Here is a 24,075-nt window from a genome sequence, read left to right as displayed (position 1 = left end):
GCTCAAACTTTAAAAACTACATTCCTGAATTCTCTGCTACTTAGCAGGGCTAAGCTCATAGTAAAACAATATTGGCTATCAGACTACTCAATGTTGGAATACAAGAATTTGGTATCAGCAGCTCAGAATTCTAAGCAGACAAAACTAATGGGCCTTGGAATTTTGACATGCATCCACTGAAAGAAGATTGACCAAATGTTTTATCTGCTACCGACTGCAAACCATGATGCTGGAAAAGATGTGTAAGAAACTCCCCCCCCCCCCCCCGATATTTACTGAAGATAGAAAACAGAGAGAGAAGACAGCTCAAAAGCAGGAAAACAGGTAGCTGGATGGCTCAGTCAGCTAGAGTCTTGTCATGATTGAATCTAGCATTTCCCCTCTCCATCCCCCCCAGAACATACCAGTGTCTCTTCCTTTCTAGTAAAGGAGGAAGATTTGGTGACAAACGTTTTTCCTATGTCTCAAGGCATGTCACAATATAGAAAGATTGTCTTTTGAAGGCTACAGGTATACATGAATCTGAGGAGTGGTTTATTCATATCATGGAAGCTTCTGGAGCTTTGCCACTTGGTGTGCGGAAAGGGTCTGCCCTCCTCAGCAAAGACAGGATGTAAGAGCTTCTAGTAAGAATTTCTTTTTTTGTATGTTTTTATTGTAAAAATGCTGTACAGAGGGTTTACAGTTACATGAGCAAGGTAATGAGTACTTTTCCTATTGAGCATTATTACCTCCTCCTTTGTTTTCCCCCTACCATTCCTTCCCTCCCACCTCCACAACTATCCCCTCCTCCCCCGCCAAAGTTGTAAACAGTTCATTTTCAACGTAGTGTTTTGTACATCTCATTGTTACAATGGGTCAACCTGTATCCTTATTTAAGCATTTTGTTTTTCCCTTCCCCTCCCCAAATTTGAAAAGTGTATCTACAAGATGCGGAGTTGAAGGACATGAGGAAAACATGCCAAGTGCCATGTCATTTGGCACAATGAATCATAGAGCTCACCTTAAACCCTATTTATCTGATGGAAAATGCAGAGCTTCAGAACCAAATATGACTTTTAAAAAATCCATGGCTGGGTATAATGATCCCATAATGCACTTTTTTGCCTGTGCTGGTCCTGGGGCTTGAACTCAGGTCCTGGGTGCTGTTTCTGATTTTTTTTTTTTTTTTGTCAATCATGGGGCCTGAACTCTGGGCCTGGGCACTGTCCCTCAGCTCTTCAGCTCAAGACTAGTGCTCTACCACTTGAGCCACAGCGCCACTTTTGGCTTTTTCTGCTTATGTGGTGCTAGGGAATCGAACCCAGGCACTTGTGATGCAAGGCAAGCACTCTACCACTGAGCCACCTTTCCAGCCCCAAGGTTTTTTTTCCCTCTCAAGGCTAGCATTTTACCACTTGAACCACAGCTCCACTTTCATCTTTTTGGTAGTTTATTGGAGATAAGAGTCTCCCAGACTTTCTTGTCTGAGCTGGCTTGAAACTGTGATCTTTAGATCTCATCTTCCTGAGTAGTTAGGACTACAGGTGTGCACCACCAGTGCCTATCCCATAATCTACTTTTATTCAAGACAAAAACAAACAAACGTAAAACAGGTTGCAGCCAGGTGCTGGTGGCTCACAACTATAATCTTAGCTACTCAGGAGGCTGAGATCTGAGGACCACTGTTCAAAGCCAGTCAGGGCAGGAAAGCCCACGAGACTCTTATCTCCAATAAATTATTCAGAATAAGCTGGAAGTAGCACTCTGACAGCCTGTTGGCCTTGAGCATGAAGAGGCTCAGGGACAGCGCCCAAGCCCTGAGTTCAAGCCCCAGAACTGGCAAAAGCAAAACAAAGCAAAGCAAAAGCAAACAACAACAACAACAAAAACAGGTCTCCTTCTTGGCCTGGCCTCATGAACCCCATGGACACCTAGGAGTCAAGCAAAACTAGGCTAGATTTCAGCTTCTGCTTGACCCTCTACTGCCCTTATACAGTGAGCAGCCTATACAGTACCACTGTAAATGATAGCCCATTTTTCAAGGAGCCCTAGTTTCAGAAAGAACCATAACACAGAGCAGTTTCTCTAGGGGTCCTTCAGACATAGCCTTAAGCTAAGTGAGCTTGTTCAGAGAAAATCTTGGTATATGAGAGCCAGCCATTTAAAGACAGAAATTGCTATGAGAACAAAGGAAGAGGCAGACAAAATCAAGATTGAACCGAGCTCAATTAGACACAGTCAGAAGTATATCTTAGGTGGTAGGGGAGCGAGAAGAAAGGGCTTACGTGCTAAGCTAGACAAAGGTGAGACATGGCTAACTGGAATGGACCTGGGCTTTCTCAAACACTCTTAACATGTCAAACATCAGTTAAGAAACAGACCAGACGTCAGTGGCTAGCATGAAATGCTTGGCTGACTAGCTTAATGACTTTGTTTATCCTATAGGTTTTTGGAATGCGTGCTAGGGTCACTTGGGGGTGCAAGAGGGTAGTTACAAGTTACAACCAATATGGCGGCTACCATCATGAGGATTGTAATCAGATCAGGATCACTTCATAAACCAGAGCCTATAGTTCCTTAATCCTGGCTCACTGGGAAGCTTCCTTTCATAGTGGGTTGTAAAATATGAAATCCACAGCAGGAAACATCTGGCTTTGTCATTTTGTGGTTGTTTTTGTGTCACCTTCCATCAGGGTGTTTGGTAGGAAGTCCTGGACATTACTGACCAGAGAGGGGAGGATCCTTCTCAAATCCAGACCATTCCCAGCCAATCAGTACCAACCAGTCTCCACCATCTTCCTGGTTTTGTGGATGACAGTGAGAGCACAGGATGGCCGGAACAGAAAGGCTTGCCACTCTGGTCTCTCTTTGAAGTGTGTGTTCATTCAGGGTTCCATGGCATTGACCACAGACTGAGGGCTGGGACCCTGGCAGAGCCTGGCTTTGATCAGGTGGACCAAAGGGATGCTTGGGAAGAATAGCAGCAGAAGCAAAAGGCCTTTAGCAGCACCGGTGTGATTTTTCCCTTTTTGGATGGTGGCTAAAGCCATCTGGTATGATCTCCCAGCTAGAGAGGAGAAGTCAGAAAAAGTCCTTTGTGCACAGCTCCATGGAAGAAACCTCAGAGCATGATGGCACTTAGGAAAAAAAGAAAAGAAATGACCCTAGTTTTTAGTTCCCTCGATACCTTTGCCTGGATGCTCTGTTGATGCACCAGCTGTTCCTTAAGACTTCCACAGCTCCAACACTGGGCTACAAAGATGGGGAAAGGGACTGCGGCTGCCTAGGCAACCATAGGAGGCCACAGAAGAGAGGAGCGATGAGGACCAGGTGTCCACCCACCTGCTAAGAGAACATGAAGGGTTGGCTTTGCCAAGAGGCTTCTTAGAACTGCAGTAGCAAGGGCCGGAAGCTGAGGGCATCTTGGCACATGACCAGTGGCATCTCTGTCACAGGCTTTTTCATCCTGCCTGCCAAGAAATGCAGTGGGAAAGTCAGATGGAGATGAAGCTCTGAGAAGCAGCTGTCACCCCACCCCCTTCCTCCCCACCTCTAAGAAAGCCAAGGAAAGGCTGAGAGCCAGAGGTCAGCAGTTCACCCACTCTCTCCGCAGCAGCTCTACAGGAAGAGACCGCAACTCTGGCTGTGCTGCCCGGAAGTAGAAAGCTAAAGCTTTTCAGAGGGTTGTCTGTCAGAGCAATGAACCCAGAAATAGCAGCTCCTTCCCCAGGGGTCCCCCACCCCACCCCCACACCCTTAGCATTTTGTAGGGAACAGCCATGAACCCCCGGTGAAATGAGTTTTCAAATACTGAGACTCAGCAGAGCCTTGGAGGGCTTGGATTTTGGCCCAAAAATCTTTTCAGGCCTCCAGCAAGGGACCATTGGTTAAAATGTTTTACATGGGGTTAGTCTTGATGGCAGACACACTTTGAACACCACTGAGACCACTAGGTCACAGACATTAGCCTCTCCTATGTATCCAGCTATGGTGAACCCCTAGGCTTGGCTAGAGCTGGAGGTAGTCTTCCATAGTGATATTCCAGGGAAGGAGGAAGGAGTAGGAAAACCTGCCTCTCTCGTGCACCAAATGCTATCCCCAAGTCTCTGAACCACTCAGCCTCTGCAGCTCCCACCTCCACCCCCATTCACAATGGCTCCCACTTCTTTTTTTTTTTTTTTGTCAGTCATGAACTCTGAGCCTGGGCACTGTCCCTGAGCTCTTCAGCTTAAGGCTAGCTCTCTACTACTTGAGCCACAACGCCACTTCTGGTTTTCTGGTGGTTTATTGGAGATAAGAGTCTCATGGACTTTCCTGCCTTGGCTGGCTTTGAACCGTGATCCTCAGCTCTCAGCATCCTGAGTAGCTAGGATTACAGGCGTGAGCCACCAGTACCTGGCTTGGCTCCCACTTCTTGCTAACTGTGTACTCTCAGGCACACGCTGGCTCTCTCTGACACCTGATTCCCTGCCCCCCTCTATATAATGACTTGGACTAGATAATCTCTAGTCTCTTCCAGCCCGGGGTGTTCTGCATGTCTGTGCCTCTCTCTGTCCTGGGACTTGTGAGTTATATGAGTCATTCCTAAGAATTAGAGGGAGCTGCCTTCCTGCCCAATTAGCTACCTGATTCAGAAGTGGCTGCCAGCCTCAAAGGCTGGGAAATAAACCATGGAAAGAATTGAGTTGGGGATGTTTACAAAGCCAAGGCAGATGCTGGCAGGAGAACTGAGAGTCTGGGCCCTCCCTCCCTTACAGGACGGGCCCACTCGGTTGTCCAGGGCTCTCTCCTGCACCGTGAGTAGCTGGAGGGCAGAGAAGAGTCACAAAGATCTTGAGGAGTGACAGCACCTTGCCAGTCTTTCCAGTTCTGCAGTCCTCACACTTCTGATCTGGATGCCCAGTATGGTGTGTGTCCGGAGGGGGATGGTCAAGGTCAGCTGGGGGTCTTAGTGTTGCTGCCACTAGTGAGTCACCCTTGTACTGTGGGATCTGGAGCTGTATGCGCACAGGAAGGAATGAAATGTGAGCATTTGGAAGCCATCACTGTGGTTCTGCCACTGCTCCCACACTTCCTGCTCCCTAGGAAACCTGGGGAGGGTTCCTGTTGCTGCTCCTGTCCTAGGGATGGGGAAAGGAAATAAGGGCTAAGAGGAGATAGGGATTAGAGACAGTGCTGTCCAGGTGTGGCTGGGGGCAGGTGATGTCTCCTCCATCTCTGTCTCTCTGTGTCTCTCTGTGTCTCTGTGTGTCTCTGTGTGTGTGTGTGTGTGTGTGTGTGTCTCTGTCTCTGTCTCTGTCTGTCTGTCTCTCTGTCTGTCTCTGTCTGTCTCTGTCTCTCTGTCTCTCTCTCTCTTTCTCTCTCTCTCTTTCTCCCCCCCGACTCCATAGGGAAGCCAATTTCCTATGAATGCTTTATAGCTGGAAAAGGAAAATGTAAAAGTCTGTTCTTTAGAAACAAGCTATAAAATGTGAAACAACAGAATCTGCATGGAATGTTGAGAGATCAGGACAAAAATTCTCCCTGGCAGGGTGGGTGAAGGGGGTGGGGAGAAATCTTTATTCCTCAAAAGGGTCAGAGTTTGGTTGTCATTTTAAGGAAACATGATGCTAGCCCCTGCCATGCCTCTTGGAAGGAGTTTCCCCAGCTGTATGGAGCTGCTACTGTTTTAGCCTGATAGCAGGAAACAAGCCAACATGCCCTCTCTACTGAGTGCCCACTCATAGGGAAAACTCCTCCACGATTCTGCCTCTTGACACATAGGGCTAGTGAGGCTTACTGGGGCTCCCTGCCTCCCTTCACCACCACCACCCCCACTCAGACCCATTCCTGCTTTTCCCAGACCCCAATGTGCCACTCAGTCAACTGAAAATCAAATTCCTCTGAGGCAGAAAGGCACAGCTGTGTGTTTACAGCCTCTGATTCAGATCCAGATCCTGCCCCTGGCAGTCTCCTGGCGAGGAAGGCTGGGGGCAGGCTGTGTGGGTGTGCCAGGAGAAGATCTATTTCAGGAGGTGACCTGCAGCCTCGTGCCATCGTGTTACCTTCTCCCCACCCCCTCTCAGGAAACACACCCTTCTAGAAGGAACTCTCCCTGTAACAGTGGCTGATGGGTGGTGGCATTTCAATCTGCTCTTTGTCACTTGTGCAGTCAGATTCTGGCACCTGTCCCCCTGTAGCCACACGGGAACCACGTGGCCTTCCATCTGTCCAGAGAAATGGCAGAGGTTGAAGGTGAATGAGGACCCAGTGCAGAAGAAACAGCAGGAAAGGCGACCACGCAGGACGCCCGTCTCTGCAGACGACAAAACCCACCCCAGACCTGCCAGGGGAGCAGGGGCACGGCGAAAGAATGACAAAAGGAGATGCCACCATGTATTTGCAGGCTTTGTAATAGCAGATCCTAGAGAAAGGGACCACACTGCCAAGGTCAAGGTCAAGGAAAAAAGACCTAACTCTGCCTATTGTCTGAACTGAAGAATTGAAAGAGAAATTAAAAAGCTCAAAGTCAAAGGATCTGAAAGGCTAAAAAGAAAGACTCTCATGGAGTTGCCCACAAATGACTTCCTGGGATGCTTCCCTTTGTTAAAGCAGCTAATGAGTCTTAGGAAAGCCCAGCACTCTGGAAGGAGGGCAGGCCATTTGAACCATGCTGCTCTGCAGTGTATTGACTCAACGGGACACTGAGCTCAGAGCAGTAGCACTTCCTGTGTTGTGATAGCTTCCAGAAAGCCAGAGAGAGACAAGGTCCTTGGGAATTTGCTCAGTGGCTCCTTAACGGGTAAAAAAAAAAAAGAGAGAGGAATGGAGAGGGAGCTCAGCAACAGCAGAGTTCAAATGATCAAATCCCAACAGAGATGGCTTCATTGGGAGGAATTTTCCATACCCTCTTGCCTTCCTTACTATAGGAAGTGACCCTAACAACTCTATTCCTTGTTCTTAAAAATATTTTTAGCACGATAAGGTTGAAAATAATACCCATTCCTGCTCCGTATATAAGCAAAGCAAGTGCACTCATAGTGCTCAGTGGCTAGTGAGGAAGAGGGTAGTAACCAGTCTATGTCAATCAGAAAGTGATCTAATGGATACGCAGGGCCCACAGCCATGGCTCTGGCCTAAATGACAATACAAATGTACCAACATATTACTATATCTATTGGTCTTGGAAAGTGTCATTCATTTGGTAGATAATGGAATTCTATGCAGAAAGTAGCTCTTTTTAGCTAGATGGTGGGTCAAGAATAGCTAGATAAAAATTAGCCAGATGGAAAGTATTTATTTGAAACTAATTTCACACTTCAGGATAGTTGTTTGTAACCTGATCTATCATTTCAGTTTAAAAAAAATTGAGGAGCTATGGTTTACTATGAGCATAATGTCCACAAAAGCAGAATGTAAACAAACACCTTCTTAAAGAGATTCCCTCTTTAGCTAGGCACTGCTGGCTAATATGTGTATCCCTGTCCGTTCAGGAGGCTCTGAGAGTCGCAATTCGAAGTCATCCAGGTCAGACAAATCCAAGAGACTCATCTCCAATTAACCAGCAAAAAAAAGCTGAAAATAGAGATATGGCTCAAGTGGTACAGCACCAGTTTGAGCGAAAAATCCAAGAAAGAATTCGAGGCCCTGAGCTCAAGTCCCAGTGGCTAGCACAAAAATAGACAAAGAGACAAATTTAGAGTATGATAACCAAAGTGAGAATGAATCAAGAAGAGACGAGTGTTCCATTGCTTTGCGTGCTAGAGGCTACATGTAGAGTTTTGGTTCTCAGCTCCTATAGCTTATCCAGGATTTTCACAAGTCTGGAGAAAATTTAGAAAAGAATAACTGGAGTGAGAAATGACCTGTGGAGGCCACAGCAGAAGAGACTAGAAAAGATGAAGATCAAGCTGACTTGATGGTCATCATGAGCGCTATCTCCACTTGTCTTTTAGGATAAGGAATTCTAGGTTGCTCCAGAGGGCAAAGCTAGAGCAAAGGGATGGGAGATTTGGGAAAGGTCACTCTACTGAAGAATATTCTGGCAGCAGTCACTATCCAGGGTTAAAATCTGGAACCTCAAGGAGCAATGAGCTCAAGGGCTTAAGACTTAGAAGCTGGATTCCCTAATCTCTTCTCACTGGAGTTCTATGCTGCATTAAATGTTTTAAGTGGACCTTTACTGTATTTCATTCAGTGGTTTATAAATAAGTTGTGGGAAAGGAGAGTGGATCATATAAAGGGATTTTTCTAAGACTGGAGGGGGGAGAGATACAGAGAATTACATTAGACTCTGCCTTGAGGGAGAAAAAGCCTAACAATGGCATACTGGAAGCAGAGCAAGGGAAACGCTCAAGAAACGGAATTACTGCCCTTCACATGTCACCTATGCCCCTCTCTCTGTCTCTGTCTCTCTGTCTCTGTCTGTCTCTGTCTCTCTGTCTCTGTCTCTCTGTCTGTCTCTGTCTCTCTCTGTCTCTCTGTCTCTGTCTGTCTCTCTCTCTCTCTCTGTCACTATTTACTGCTGTTGCAGCTAAGCCCTGAGTAACATTGCTGTCTCCCCTGAATGCTTCAAAAAGAGGTCAGCGAGTAGAGGACACAGTCACCTGCTAGGGCACAGGTGTCCATGAACATAGGATGCCCTGGCCCTAGGCTACAGGAGCCTGGCTTGCCACAGTTCCTACTCAGACAGATGCTTTGTTGAAAGCAGGAAAGATAATAAAGCAGTGCCACTTACAGAGAAAATCCAAGTGGACAAGCTGACAGCATGTTGCCAGGCCAGGAACAGAACATGCCCCCAGAGTCTTCCAGCTCTACAGGAATTGCCCACTCTGCTGCTCCCTCCTCATGGGCCCTGCCTTGGGGAGTCATCTTAGATCCAGCTCCAGGGAAGAGAAGGAAGAATTTTCATGTCACATTCTGTTCCGCCATCCTCAAAACCAACCTGATCACAGATGATGACACTCCCTCCTCTCTTAGGCTTCACCAGGGCTGCTTTCAACTCATCATGGGATTGTATAATTATGGTGATTACAGCTTATGGCTTTTTTTCCCCTTCTCTTCATCGTTCGCTTTTAAATTCGTGGAGGCCTCTCATTAAACATGGTGATCCTAGTAAAGTCAGCAAAGTTTTTAGTAAGACATTTTTAGTAAGGCAAAGTCAAAGGTTACTGTGTTCTCTCAGACATTTCTGCAAAAACTTGTCAGGTGCAGTTGGCCTGTCAGCATGGCTCTGAGGCTGGGGAGACCTGAGGACTTATTCACATGGGTGGAGACCATTCTGCACCAGGCCCCTGGCCTTTCGCTTACATCAACATCACAGTGCATGGAACCCCTTGCTTAATGGAACAAATCATCAAGTAAGGACAGACAGCATGGTCTTCATATCACAGCAGATTCTATTGAAGAAAAAGAGTGGGAACATTCCATACAAGATACTACTCAACCTTGTATTCTATAGCAAGACTTTTTTTTTGTGTGTGTGCCAATACTGAGGCTTTAACTCAGGGCCTGGGCTCTGTACCTGAGCCTCTCTGTGCTCAAGGCTAGCGTTCTACCACTTGAGCCACAGAGCCACTCCGGCTTTTTCTGCTTATATGGTACTAAGGAATCGAACCCACGGCTTCATGCATGCTAAGCAAGCACTCTACTACTAAGCTACATTCCCAGCCCTACAGAAAGACTTCTAGGCAAATATTTTGTTCCAGATGATACTGAAAGGTTCCAGGTCGCCCATAATTCTAAATATGTAAAAGACTCATCCATAAACATATGTGGATGATCAAAATCCGGTGGTTATATACTTTGATGGAGATTGACATGGCTTTCCTAGTACCAGTAAAACTTCAAGCCCTACTATTTTCTAGTGTCCAGTCATACTTTTCTCAAATAATTCTTTAGGTCCCTAGGACATCATGAGAAGACTCACTGAGAGGGAATATGGGTTGAGTAGTGGGTAGCAGAACCACCACTGACTTGTCTTTCAGCAATTTCATCCAGGTTTGGTGTCAGGGTTCTCTTCATGTTCACATACCCCAGGGATTACAGACAGGACCACATAGTGAGGTGCCCCTTGCTCTAGCCAGCGCACATCTTTGAGAACCCCTTTGTGGCTGGCAGCCCTGCCTGAGCCACCTAGACTATTCTTCCTAGCCAGTCACCTGCTGCTTATGTCCCCAAAGAGAAAGGAGCTGGCTGGTAGTTGAGCTGCACCAACTACCAAAAGTGAAATGTCAAAAATCTGGCTGTGACACATTAACCATTAACAGTGATCTGCATAGGAATGCAGGAGAGGTAAACTTAGTTCAAAGCAGGTAGCTCCCGTGAGATTCCCAAGAGACCTGGCACAAGCCCCTCACATGCCTGATGGGTAGAGCACATCCTGATAGGGCTACATTGAAATGTAGGACACGACAGGACACAACAGCAGAGGGTATGGTGGCAACAGCTGTCATGGCTTGGGAGCTCACTGTGTTGTACTGCATCATGCGAGGTGTGGCCTGAGATGGACTTTGCTTCTACTCAAGCTCTGCTACTTACTTGTATGACATAAGCAACTCCTCTAATCCTCAGTTTCTCATCCATAAGAGCGAGATAAGATTAAGTAGGAATATATATATATATATATATACATATATATACACATACACATAAATAGTTGATTAGCATACTGTCTTCAATTGCTAGTAGTATTTTATCATTATAATGTTATTTGCTCAGCTCTCTGCTTATTACCATAGTTAATTTCCAACAATATTCTGTGAGGTAAGTGACATTGTACTTGTTTTACATGTGACAGGGATAGGGAGGTCAGTGGGCAACTTCTGTGATAATATGTGCCATGCACATTTATTACAACGGACAGCACATGGTAGCTTATTATTACTGTCCTATTTAACTCTAAGAACTGGTTTCTCTGCTTTCCTGGTAGAGAGAGAGATAATGGGCACCCAGCAGGTCAGCTTATGCTAGACAACCAATCACTCCTAGCCTCTAAATTACTTCCCAGGAAACCGTGGGAGCTGTTCGTCTTGTCAGTCTGGATGGAGCTGAAGAGCCACAGTTAAAATGTTGCCAGAACCTGGCATTTAGCCTCCAACTGAGATTCAGGACCCTAAGGACCAGGCCAGGAATGGTTCTACCCAGGAGATAAGGTGAAGTTCAGTCCTCCAAGTGTAGCTGTCTGTATAACGGAGCCTCATTCCTGGGAACACTCACCTCTAGGATATCTGCCTTTTGTAGCTTTCCTAAGCAATACAACCTCACCAAGTCCAGTGGCTCCATCTGCCAGATAAATAGAGGTTTCTATTTTTTAACAACTTATTACACAGCAAGGTTGTTGAAGGTGCCGGCAGCAAGTGGCAGAAGATGCTTTGAAATCTCACCATAAACCAGACCCCTGGGGCATAGCCTTCTATTGCTTGTAGCACTGATAGAAACAGAAGTGGTGAGGTCATTTCCACAGATGCAAATGGTGTTGTTTTGTTTTGTTTTATTTTCCTGGGGAGAATTCAGTTCCATGTATATATTTTAAGGCAAATGCTTTAAGTTTGCAGTCCTTGTCAGATTGGCATTGTAGGAATTGATGTAATGTAATAGCCAGACATGTGCATGGCTGCTTGTGTACCTTGCATGAGAGGTTTGTGTCAGTGTGTGCTGTATGACCATGCACCTCAGGGTGTATACACACAGGTGTGTATATGCGCAGGTGCACATGCTGCCTGACTGCTCCACACCCAGATGGTCAGTGCTTGGTGCTAATGTCACTCTACGCTGCAGACCTGCATGTGCCTCTGTGCATGGATCGCATGTCCCAGCAGCTGTGTGTGTTTTCTGGGCAGGGGCGCCTCTGAAGCCACAGATCTTCACGGTTTCAGCTGGATAAGTTATTCTTCACTTCCCTTCCCCCAAACACAATTGCCTAGTGCTGCTGGCGCAGAGTCAGAATGGCCGCTGCATTTCACCCCCGAGGTGGCTTCCTTCCAGCAGTGGGTGAGTGATCCGGCGTCCGCACACTCTCTAACCTTGGGGATCCTTCTGCATTATTAGAAGGTGCTCCAAACTCCAGCAGAGATGGTCTTGTCTAGAACCTCGGCTCTGCCCACGACTCCTGTTCTGGCCCCACGGAAGATCACTAGCATCTATTTCTTCACGTCCCTGTGTTTTTTCTGCTCATTTTTGCATCCCGTTTGTTTTCTCCTTCTTAAGAAACAAAGAGCTTCAAGGTATAGAAATGAGTCTGAGATCAGTCCCTTGTCCTAGAGGCAATGCACAAGTGCCATCTTAAGGTAGCAGAATGAGTCAGAAACACCTACTTCCTTTGAAGACATTTTAAAATCCAAATAGCAGGATCCTTAGGTTTCCTCTTCCTGTTACGGATTCCGTAACCCTTCCTCCATGGGCCCAGGGCCAAGTCCTGCCAAGTCTCACATTTCTACATGCTAGACCACCAGGGGAGAAGGAAGCTGGGAAAACACCTATCCTCAGTCCCATGGGAACCCAAAGCATCTGACAACATGTGAAAAGGCTCCAGGGAACAGGGGAGTAGGAAGGTGTTCTGTGACTGGGAATTCTAGCGACCCAGGTTTCTGTCCAGGGAACTCTTGAAAACATTGCTTCGTTACCTGTAACCTGCGGAGTTGCATTCCTGGTGGTAGGGAAAGAAAGGGAATACAATGCCCTCCTTGCAATGTATCCAGATGCACATGGACAGTCACTGAGTGTTGTGCCTTTGGGGAGGTAGGGACAGTGAACAGATCAACAAGTTGACTGCCCATACCTTCGAGCCTCTGCCTGGGCAGCTGGCTTCATCAGGATCCCCATCAAAGGCACATTTTTGCAGGAGATAAGTGCCCTTAGGGAGATGAAATGAGGTCCCCAGGAGAATCCTCTGCTAGCAAGCAAGTGGCTTCATCTTTTGATATTTTTGTCCATGATATTGAGTCACTAAACTTCAGTTGCATACCCCCATGTAGTCGTAGTCAAGGGTTACTTGAACTTTCTAGCTGGGGGGTGGGGGGAGTACATTGAGCTGTTGCCAATAGCAACATAGTCACCTCCCTGTTTCCTTGAGTCTTGTGGCTTTTGCCTAATTTGAAGTAAAGCAGAGCTTAGATGCCCAAGTATATTTAGGAAAGAAAAAGAAAGAAAAGGCAGGCATTGTGTGAGCCCCAAGCAGACATGCTCGCAAGGGGCTTTGTGAGCAGAATCCTCTTTCATGGATACTCCACTCCTGAGGCCACCAAGAAGTTCCAGCCCCAAGTGTAGAAAGAGTACCAGAATTGTTCAGTTGGAGAAGAGAAGAAGTCAGAGATCCATTAGGAAAAGGGGGCATTTCTGCTGTATGGGGATTCAGAGCAGCAGGGGAAATGGAAATGCACAACTTGGAAAAGAGGCCGGGAGCTTGTGCCTGGGCATTCTGCCACCAATGTAGGGCTCAGCTGTTCAGTCCTCGTCACTCCCAGCAGCCCTGCCTACTTCCAGATTTGTCCTAGCACAGCTGGAGGGTGACTATGGAGGAAGCGCTTCCACCTCTCACTAGAAATGCCAAGCAGAAGCTATGGAGTCTGCAGTGAGCCTGAGAGATGAGGCTGAGGAGGGCAGGAGCACCAGCCCAGGGAGCACTTCCCCAGCCTGTCAGACCCGATTCGTTGATCTACAAATCACTTGAAGCGGGTTCAAACTGGAGTACGGCCACTCTTTCTGGTCCACGTGAGAAAGGCAAACGTCCGACCTGTTTCCATTCTCCCTGAGACAGTCACTGGAGGAGACTGTTGATACTAGTAACACAGGGTCACACACAGAATTGTGGTTTCACCTGGCCTGTCCAGCCGCCACGGCTGTTCATCTGCATGCACCAGCCCAGCCCACAGTCACCAGAACCCTAGTACAGTGCATAGGTAAACTTGTTATCCAGAAGGGGGTCCTTCCTTGTCATAGCATTCTCAAAAAAGGGACAAGGTGAAAACCCCTGAGCAGGGCAGAAATTGCCTAACATGGCTTCAAGGACTGAAGGTTCTTTTTCAGATAGAAGAGAAAAATCTCCCTTCACTGCTTGGAACACTGGGGCAGTGGGGGTGGGGGGAGGGATGGAGGGTGGAGGAGTCCCTAAGAGTTTCCATTTGCCTTAACAGTCACAGTCATGTGAAATGTAAGTGTATAGCTCAAGAAGCCAACCAGTTCCACTGATCAGCTGCCTGCCCTCAGACAAGATACTTTCAGCTCTGATCTGAGTGTGTTTCCTCACCCATTAGAAGAGGTTAAAAGAATGCCCAACCAGTAAGGATGTTGTACATTTTTGCAAATGTTCGCCATGGCTGGTGGCTGGTACACTCCAGCGCTCAGTGGTCCTCTGATGATGAGACTCCTCCCCGCCCTGCCTGCCACATCAAGGCCTGGACAATCGGAAGAGGAGAATAGTTGCAAAGGGAGGTATATGAGGTACAGATGCTAGTTAGTTGGGGAGGATAAGCAATTCCAGGAGAAAGGCTATGGATGATCAGGAGATAGGTGGGTCCTTCTACATTAATCCAGATAAGATGGTTGGTGACTCCACTCTTCCCAAAATAACCATTTTAATAAGTTAAAAAAAGTCACTGGTAGAGGGCTGGGAAGTTGGCTCCGTGGTAAAGTGCTTGCCTCACATACATGAGGCCCTGGGTTTGATTTCTCAGCACCACAGAAGCAGAAAAATCCAGAAGTAGCTCTGTGGCTCAATGCTAGCCTTGAGCTGAAGAGCTGAGGGACAGTGCCCAGGCCCAGAGTTCAGGCCCCATGACAGACATAAATAAATAAATAAATAAATAAAATCACAGGCAGAGATCTGACCCTGTGAAGAAGGGTTCCAGTGCCATTTTCTAGAAATTTGTTTTCCAGTAAGAAGAGTGCTGGGTTAATTCCATATTTCCACAGTTCCCACGGCAAAACCTGGTGGTGGATACCATTAGAAAGATGATGATGGGTGTTTTCCAAAAATTCCATGATTTCTACTTTGATCCTCATCTTCTTTATTTTTTAAACAGATTTAGGCCTGAGTCCATTTAGTGTATATTAATTTTTTTAGCCGGTGAATTTTTTTGTCATTAATTAGTTTCACCTATCTCTTGTGATTTTTTAAAAATTGGTTGTTGTTGTATGTTTGTGGTATGTCTTCTTAGAAAAACACTTGAATAAAGAGAATATTTTAAAACCTAATAAAATGCCCTCAGCTCCTGAGAGAGATCAGAAAGTTGGTTCAGGCCCCCAAGAGGAATACAGAAAGTGCATTTTGCCACAGGGCTCCTGCCCCAACTCCCTGCCAAAGGGTGAGAGCCAGAATATTCTCTCTTCCTTCTGAAGCTGTTCTTGCCTGGCTCTCCTTCAGATTAGTGCTGTATAGTCTTTAACTCAGCCCATTACTTGAGTTTCCCTCATGTGATAAGCAGTGGAGAGTAGAAAGTGCTTTAAGCCACTCTGTTTTAACTTCCTACCACCTCCTACCAGAGTTCTTAACACCCCTAAGCCATCCCAAACAGGTATCACTCTCACACAACACTGACTCCCTATTAAAATCATTCCTTTGCCTTGCTCAGTGGAAAGGGAACAACTCTCTAGGTGTCACCTTATGACTTAGGCAGATTCTCCATTTCTGCACCCCCAATCTTGGACCCTCATCAGGACACCTTACCTTTCTACTCTGCTCCTGAATTCCTGACTGCTCTTATTGACAACTCCCTCGCTTGGGCCAGCAATCTCATAAATATACATCTTCTATGAACCTGAGCACCAGGGACCTTCAAACTCTTTTGGAAGGACAGTATATTTCTGTGTTTTTTGGGGGGAGGGGTTCTTTTTGTTGGTGGTGGTGGTGGTGGGGCTCAAAATCAGGGCCTAGGCACCTGAGCTCTTTTGCTTAAGGCTAGTGCTCTACCACTTTGAGCCACAGCTCCTCTTCCTCTTGTTGTGAGGAGTTTTTTTGTGGTTTTTCTTTTGTTTTTGTTTTGTTGTGCCAATCTGGTCCTGGACATTGTCCCTGAGCTTCTTGGGCTCATGGCTAGTGTTCTATCACTCTGAGCCATAACATTGCTTCTAGTTTTCTGATGGTTAATTGGAGATAAGAGTCTCATGGACTTTCCTACCCAGGCTGGCTTCCAATCATGATCCTCATATCTCAGCCTCCTGAGTAGCTAGGATTACAGGCGTGAGCCACCAGTGCCCAGCTAAGAACAGTATATTTCTGGGGATTCCCACTTCTTGTCAAGTAGAGAAATTTTGTGAATCCTATTCAGGAAACTGCTTTTTTGTGTGTGCCAATCCTGGGGCTTGAACTCAGAGACTGGGCTCTGTCCCTAACCTTTTTTGCTCAAGGGTAGAACTCTACCACTTGAGCCACAGCTCCATACTTCTGGGTTTTCTTGGTAGTTTAGCGATGATAAGATATCATCACAGACTTTCCTGCCCAAGCTGGTTTGGAACTGTGATCCTCAGATCTCAGCCTCCTGAGTAGCTAGGATTACAGATGTGAGCTACTAGCCCCTGGCTCAGGAAACCACTTTTTTTTTTTCTTCATTAGCAAAAGTGAAAAATGCCTGTGTATCTCACCAAAGAGATTGGTTTGGGTCAATGGAAGCTAAAAATAGTGTTCCATGTTCATCTGTAAGTCCTGTGGAAAGTTCCAGTTCCCCTAGCAGTGGGCTCTGGGTTTCTCCCAGGGAGGAGAGGAAGCATTGAAGTTATCCACAGGAAAAGATGGGACCCAGAGTCTGAAAACCCCTAAGGAGTGGGAGATGCCCCGCCCCCAGTCAAGGCCTAATTATGTAGGGTGAAATGTACAGATCTGACATAGATGATTCAACAAATTTGACCAACGTATACACCTGTGTAAGCTATCCCCACCACTCTAGAAAGTTCCCTCATGTTCCTTCCCAAGCTATTCCCAGAGGCAACCACAGTTAATTTCTATCTCCATAGCAGCCTAGAGTTGAACTAATGCCCTCCAGAGCTATGATCTTTTATCTATATGCTATCTGAGAAAATCCCACTAGCACCTCAAATATCTTTAGTCCCTCAGGGTTCTCCCTGAGCCCCTAGCATTTGGCTCTGCTGTCTCCAGCATGCAATCAAATCCCCCACCCCCACCCCAGGGCTCGTTTATTTTTTTGGAGCCACAGCCTTCCTCTCAGCCAATGAGTTTAGCATCAGTCTCCCAGGTAAGTAAGTGGCAAAAGCTCTTGGTAACCCAGATCGTGCATGCTTGGTTGATTTATATCTGGAAGTGCAATGCACCGACCCACAGCATGACCAGCGGCATGTCGACTTTTCCTAAAGCGCTGCACAAAAGGAAGCAATTCCTTTTGTGTGTTTCCTTCTAGAAACAAAGGATTCCATCAGCACCTTCTTCCAGGCTTCTAGTCATCAAGATGACCTCAGAGTTTGAAGTGATCAGTCAGAGTGGAGGGTGGGAATTGAATGTGTGGGTGTTTGTGAACCCAGCACTCAGCCCTTGGCCCGTGAAATTGAAGGATCTCAACTTCTAATGGATTACAGTTGGCCAAATGTCTTGAAGGTGAAAAGCGCTTTGTCTGTATGCAAAGCTTTGGTGTCTGGAATGTACCTTCTACAGCTCAGTTCTTAATCACAGTATATTTTTCCACTTGGACAAAGGCTGTCTGCTAATAGCATTTTCAACTACCTCAGCTGCTTCACTCAGCTATGCCAAGGCCTTGGGCTGAGCTGGCTTCTATTCCTTGGCACTTTGGTCTGTTCCTAGCTGACCAGCACTGAGGAACATCACACATTTGCATGCTGGGGAAAAAAAAGAAAAGAAAAGAAAAACCAACTCTGACAAGGCGAGTGCCAAGCACAGGAGGAGTGACCACTCCCCTTACTGAGGGCTTCCGTCCAAATCATCCAACTGGAGCCAGGGATGGCAGGAGACAGGAAGAGAGGATGCAGGTGGGAACGCTCTTGTCTCCAGGCAAGAGAGCTGCCTGCAAGCCCATGGGGCATATCCTTTGGTGCAGCTCATCTCTAAGCACAAGTTGTATCTGCTCTGAGATTTCACTTTGATCCCTGAACGCCGCAGGAGCCTCAGCTCCTCGGAAGGCAGGCTGCTGCTGAGCCAGTGGGTTTGCAGGATCTCTTCCCCAAAGCCCTAGGCCAGGCATCTAGCCATGCCTGTGTCCTGGGTGATTAACCATCTTCCAGCCCAGCCCAGCCCTCCCTCCCTTACCCAGGAGGTCATGGTGTTGCAGTTGGATTGCAGCTGAGCTGAGCTGCTTCCACAGCCATCCTGAACCTCTATGACCTCCATCTTTAGCAGCAGAACTGGCATTTGGTAAATGTATGAGCTCAGCAGTGGGGAAAGAGATTTTCTTTAAAGCCAAGAACACCACCTGGAAGGTCATGAGGTTGGGAAGGATCCCAGGAGTAGCCCCAGGCTGGTCAGCTGCTTTCTCCTGCCCTAAAGTCCCAGAAAATGAAAGCTACGGGAAGAAAGCAGGACGGGGAGCAGGCACTTGCAGGCTGGCCACAGGTCTGTGAAGTCAGAGCTGTGAGGCTGAGGGCTGGGGCTCTGCAGGAGGAGATTAATTAGCGACTCCAGGCCCAGCCTGGGTTTTTGTGTTTTTTGTTTTTGGTTTTTTTCTGTAGAGCTGGGAGGGGCTGAAGGTAGGGGTGCCTTAGGGCCAAAGTCACCTAAAACAATCCTCCAAAAATAATATCTCCAACCGCCTTCAACCTACCACTTGTCTACAGCCAAAGTGACTTCACTAATGAGGAGAAAGCTGTAATGAGGATTTGGTCAATTGGTAAACCTTTCCTTCTTGGTCTCTGGGTTTTTAACATATACCTTGACAACAGTTTCTTATTCAGGTTCTGTGATTTTTTTTTCATATCTGCTAAATAAATTTTTTTCATATCTGCTAAGTTGCCTCATATAGGAACCCAGAACATAGATATTTTGGTACACAGTGTGTAATGTGTGGCCCTGGTGGGGGAGGAGTGGAAGGAAAAGGAGGAGCTGGTATTGGGTATATAATGACTATAGCAACAGGCAGTGCCCAGGGTGAAAGCATGATTCTTTTGTGCCTTTCATGGAAGCAGGAGTAGATATGAGTGAGAGAGGAGAGGAAACTCCCACAGCAGAAGACTCCTAGACTCATATTGCTCTGGAAACCCCACCATACACAGGCTTGCACTCTCTCTCTCTCGCTCTCTCTCTCGCTCTCTCTCTCTCTCTCTCTCACACACACACACACACACACAATCCCATGCTTCCTGCCTTCAGGCCTTTACTGAGAAGGTACAGTCCCAAATGACCCAATGAAATGACAAATGTTTCACATTATACCTAAGAAGAACTTTAGATGGTTGGGAGAATGATAGCTAGGGATTTGAGACAAAATCTAGAACTGGTAGGGAAGACTTGAAGGCTAGCCTCTGTTTTCTAAGAGCTACTAAGGCACCTACCATGATCTAAACAAATGAGTTGGCCACCTTGTTCAGTAAGTCTCAAAGACTGATTCAGGAACCTTCTAGGACTTAAAAAAAAATTCTGATTTAAAAATTCTTAGTCTAGTGTAACATACCTTGCTGCAGGCCAAGAAAATTTGAAGATTCAGATAAGGTTGTTGGTGGGGAGATTTGTGTGTGTGCATGCATGTATTTTTTTTAAACATAAGGGGCTTAATGAAAATGTTTTGTCTTGCTAGTAGACTAGGAAATGAAAAGAAAGGGGAAAAGGCAGGGAGGTAGATACAGACTTTCCAAGAGCTCCTTAAAGCAATTCTTTTTCTAGACAAGCCCCATCCAGGCCATCAGAAACCTTAGTCAGACTGGCCATATCCCTCTATGGGGATCTAAGCCAAATGACACAATTGTCCTACATCTAACTAAACCCAAGCCTGTGTTGCTCATTTATTAGATACCCTTTATCCATCAATTCATCAATCAGCGGGTTTATTGAGTACCCTAGCAAGGTTTACAAACCAGATCAATTTTTTTAATTACATCCAACTTACACACAGCCAAACCTAGTAAACAAGAGGCGCCCACACTCACTTGGAAATGAACGTGAGGAACTGCTGGCCCCTGCATTCTCACTCCAATCCCCATAGTCCTTTGCTGCAGGGAGATCATCTGCTACCTTTACAGATGGCAATGGTGTCACTGACCTGCTGTCAATAGCACGATGGGTTTGAGTGTTTTCCCAGACACAATGATCAATCCGCCTGGGCGCAGCCACACTCTCTCTAGACCCTTGCCCAAGGATATGGATTTCTAAAAGAGTGAACAAAAAATAGGTACAGCCTCTGTCAGGAAAATAAGCAGAACTACTGAGCCTCATTCATCTTCCCCCTCCCTTACCCCCTTGTCTAGTCTTGACTCCACTCCCAGATCAGAGGCCCCTCAACCACCTCTCCAGGGTATGTAGATGACTGGACTTGCCTAGGACCTCTGTGTCTCATGCCTGGGCCTCCTGGGCCTACTTATAGTAGGATCTTAAAAACTAAGAATAGCCACATTGGTTGTAAGTAAAGAGCTTGTAGACTTCCTAGCATGGAGTCATCAAAGTTGGCCTCTGAAGGCCAAGGGAGTAAAAAGCATGAGGAACAGCAGGAGGGCATGTCTCTGGGGCCTCTAGTGACTTGGGCTTCAACAAATGTCCCTGTTACTTTCACAGACCCTGCAACTGTCACCTAGAGGACCCAAAGCCTGTGTGTCTATCAAGCAGGACTCACAGGTCCTTCGGCATTCCCAAGACTGAATTAATCCCTTGGTTTCTAATCCCTCAGATCCTTAGTCACCCATCTGTTTGGATCAACCTATCATCCCTGACCTCAATACTCCACAACCCACCTATTTTTCCCCAACCCATGGAAAAACATGTTTAGGAACAGCCTACGGCTTTAAGAGATGCTCTGAGGGTTTAAATGCCCGGCTTTGGGTAAGTAAAACTTCGATACTCCTAAAACGAATTGCAGAAACATACCATCATCCCACCCCACCCCAACATGGGGTACAGGTCCTGCAGATCTGGCCTCTCCAACAGTCCTCCATTAGTGCTCTGTACCAAGAGATCCCATGTGAAACTGGTCATTGGGTTGGTTGGTCATTTGACCTTTTATGTTCCATGCAACAATTAATTCACCTGTCTGGCTCTCTGTCTCTGTCCCTCTGTGTGTGTGTGTATGGGTGTGCGTGCCCGTGTGTGCTTCTGTCGGCTGTCTCTCTGCAGGGAAAGTCGCTGGCGGGCAAGCGCCTCACCGGCCTGATGCAGTCCTCCTGACCGTCCCCACCGCAGGGCCGGGACCTGGGCCTGCAGAGAATCCGGGTGGCCGGCGACGTTCTACATCGGCAGAAAGAGCTTCCTTGCGGGGAGATTTGGTCACTGTGAAGGAGAAAGAGTGAGGGCCATGGAAGGCAAAGGTGGGGGCCACGGTGGGTGAGCGGAGAGACCAGAAAGAGAGTCCACTGCGCTGGGCAGCCTGGAGAGGTCCCTATCGCCAGGATCTCTTCCTTGTCCAGTTGAGCACCAATGCTCTTTCTCTCAGAGGCCTCCTTTCTGACTGCATCTGGAGCTAGATCATCTCCTGGGGTTCCTATGTGACTGTCACTTGAGAATACATTCTTATGATCCTCATTCCTCAGGCCATCTGGGGGAAATCATGCCTTTGGGCAAACTCAAGAGGGAGGGTGGGGTCCTTGACACATGCAGTATTATGCATCACCTGCCTGCCCTCTCTCTGATGGACACGCAGTGCACATCATAAATTGAGCCACCATGTCCCATCGCCATCCTCTCCCCCAGCCCTCCCTCCTGCTCCATGACCATGCAGGTATAACCGGCCAGTGCCAGCAATGCTTTCGTGTGAAATGTCCAAATCACATCTTCAGCACTAAGGAAACGTCACCTCCAGCTCTTTCCATCCCCTTGGAGAGCAAGTTTTGAAGAGGTCCCCACAGACCTGCTGGCCACCTTTGGGTCCTGTCAAATGTGCACTTAGGGATACATGAGGATAGGTGACAGCATGCCTTTTTAGCAGCTGATGACCATCTTTCTAAAAGTTATCCTTTCTTCCTATTCTAGTTTTTGATTTGTTCCTCTTGTTTTACTCAAAATAAACAGGGCCACGAACACAAGGCCATTGGGATTCTCCCCTCCGGCAGCCCCACTGCGGGGGATGTGGCTGGATCACAGATCGCAGAGCTGGCTGTACCCTCCTTCCCCCCCCCCAACATTGGCATCCTTCCAGGCACAGCCAGGCCCTTTCTGTCCCCACTGTGCCTGCAGCTGGGGGAGAGGGGAGAATGTGCCAATGCCAGGGTCACAAGGTTCCATTCCCAGTTTTGATCTGAGGACTCAGCTAAAGCACCCCATTAAGCAAAGCTTATCATCTACGAGGACGCAAACCTTGCAAAAAAAAAAATCCCTCATGTTCCCTCTGTGTGTGTGTATACAAGTGTCAAAATGACTATTTGCCAACTTGGTTGTGAGGTCATATATGTAAAGCACCAAGTGAGGTGCCAGACACGTAGTAGGTGCTTAGCAAATGGTAGCTGATACTGTCATTATTGTCGTTGTTACTGTGATACCCAGAAGCCCCTAGGACAGCATTGTTTTTGAATTCAGACACTCATATCCCTTTCCCACCTGCTATGATGATCTTCCTTTGATCTACTTTGGCCACAGGTGAACAATCTCCCTTGGGAGTGTATAAACAGAGCACCAAGAAGGAAACAAGTGATCCATGGTGTTTCTTTACCCATGCGGGCAAATTTACCAGCTGGTGACCAAAGGCTCAAATGTTTGTTTGCAGACCTGGCTTCCTGGGTGCTTCATATGGCCCATCTTCCAATACCCATTTCTGAGTCCTGTCTGTGCCTACCAGCCTCTCCGCTCATCCCTTACAAGGGAGCCACTATGGAGAGAAAATCATTATAGTTGTTTCTTTGTGCATTATTGACACTATATTTCATAGTTCCTAGTGGAAACTAGAGAATGTCTCCAAAGACAACCAATTTTTGGTGGACACACAGCCCCTGACACTTTGTAGACACTCCCCTGACACTTTGTAGACACTCCCTAGGGTCTTTTGACTCCCCTTTTACTTTCCCCCATTTTTTTTTTTAAATTCTCTCCCACTCCATACAACCTTTCATTTTAGAACAAAATTGTAGCCCAAGTTTATCTACAACCAACATTGCCCAAAGAAGGCCTTCTCCTTTCTCTGGCAAGGAGTCCCAGGCTGTACTGACTGGAGACACTGGGCATGTGACAAGGGTGTTCTCAAACAGAAGGCACTGCCATGACCTATGTTATTCAAGGCAAGGGGCATAGATGCCTCCTGACTCTCTACCAGATGCAGATAGCATTCTAAACCAGGCTGTACACAAAACCTGGCCATGACAATGCCTCATTCTCCCCTAAGTTCTTGGCTGCTCCTCATCTATGCTGGCTTGAGAATGGGCCTTACCATGGAGCTCCTCAGAGAGCCTGCCTGACTCAGGTAGCCTGAGGCCCTGAGGTAGACTAGGCTAAAGGCCTCCAAACATCTCTTAAGACATCCAGAGAGGAGGGCAGGGTCAGCAGGCTCAAAAGAAGGAACGAAACATCAGATGGATTCAAACCCAGAGCAATAATCCTCTCATCTGCAGCCCACAACAGAGGCAAGCTCAGTCATGTCCACAACTATCTGTTCCTTAGTAGATCAAGCCAGGCGCTGCAAAAAAGGAAGTAGAACAAGGTGGCCCTGACCAAGTTGTTCCATCTACCATGAAGACCCTGTAATGCAAAGATTCAGAAAATTGGGACTTGGCCAGCTCCCCATGGGCCTGATCTAAAACTGCAGATGAGATAGGAAGTTTGAAGACAGCTCTTTAGCAGAACAGATTCTTCTATCCTCCCTCCCTGCCACGGGGTGGGAGGTAGGGGGGAGGGAGGGGGGGTCACGAGGATACTCCCCTAAGTATGGTCTCTGGGCCCCAAATGGCTCCTCCTGAGGACTCATAGGGCAGGAATCATTTTGGCAATGTCATAGCCAAAGCACCAGGGAAGAAGGCAACCACCAAACCCTCCCTCCCAGGTGAGGCCTATACCAGCCATAGTGGGCACTTGGCTGAAATGTTTTCCATGTG

The 24,075-nt window shown here is 47.1% G+C and overlaps 1 protein-coding gene across 3 annotated transcripts in view; it reads left to right on the top strand.

The window, feature by feature from the left end:
• The window catches only part of Rgs6 (regulator of G protein signaling 6), a 507,674-nt gene extending 484,015 nt beyond the window's left edge, over positions 1-23,659 (top strand). For 2 of the 3 annotated variants that reach the window (XM_042692654.1, XM_042692655.1), the window contains exon 17: positions 21,176-23,659. In XM_042692654.1, the coding sequence (XP_042548588.1) occupies positions 21,176-21,226 (51 nt within the window). In that variant the 3' untranslated portion in view covers positions 21,227-23,659. Of the gene's footprint in view, positions 1-11,885; positions 11,953-21,175 lie in introns of all 3 variants that reach the window. The other variant, XM_042692656.1, reaches the window with a different exon arrangement.
• The last annotated feature ends 416 nt before the right edge of the window (positions 23,660-24,075 follow it).

The sequence above is a fragment of the Dipodomys spectabilis genome, unplaced genomic scaffold, assembly GCF_019054845.1.
Source record: "Dipodomys spectabilis isolate Male_0828 unplaced genomic scaffold, ASM1905484v1 ptg000157l, whole genome shotgun sequence".
NCBI lineage: Eukaryota > Metazoa > Chordata > Mammalia > Rodentia > Heteromyidae > Dipodomys > Dipodomys spectabilis.
This window is presented reverse-complemented; position numbering and strand designations above follow the sequence as displayed.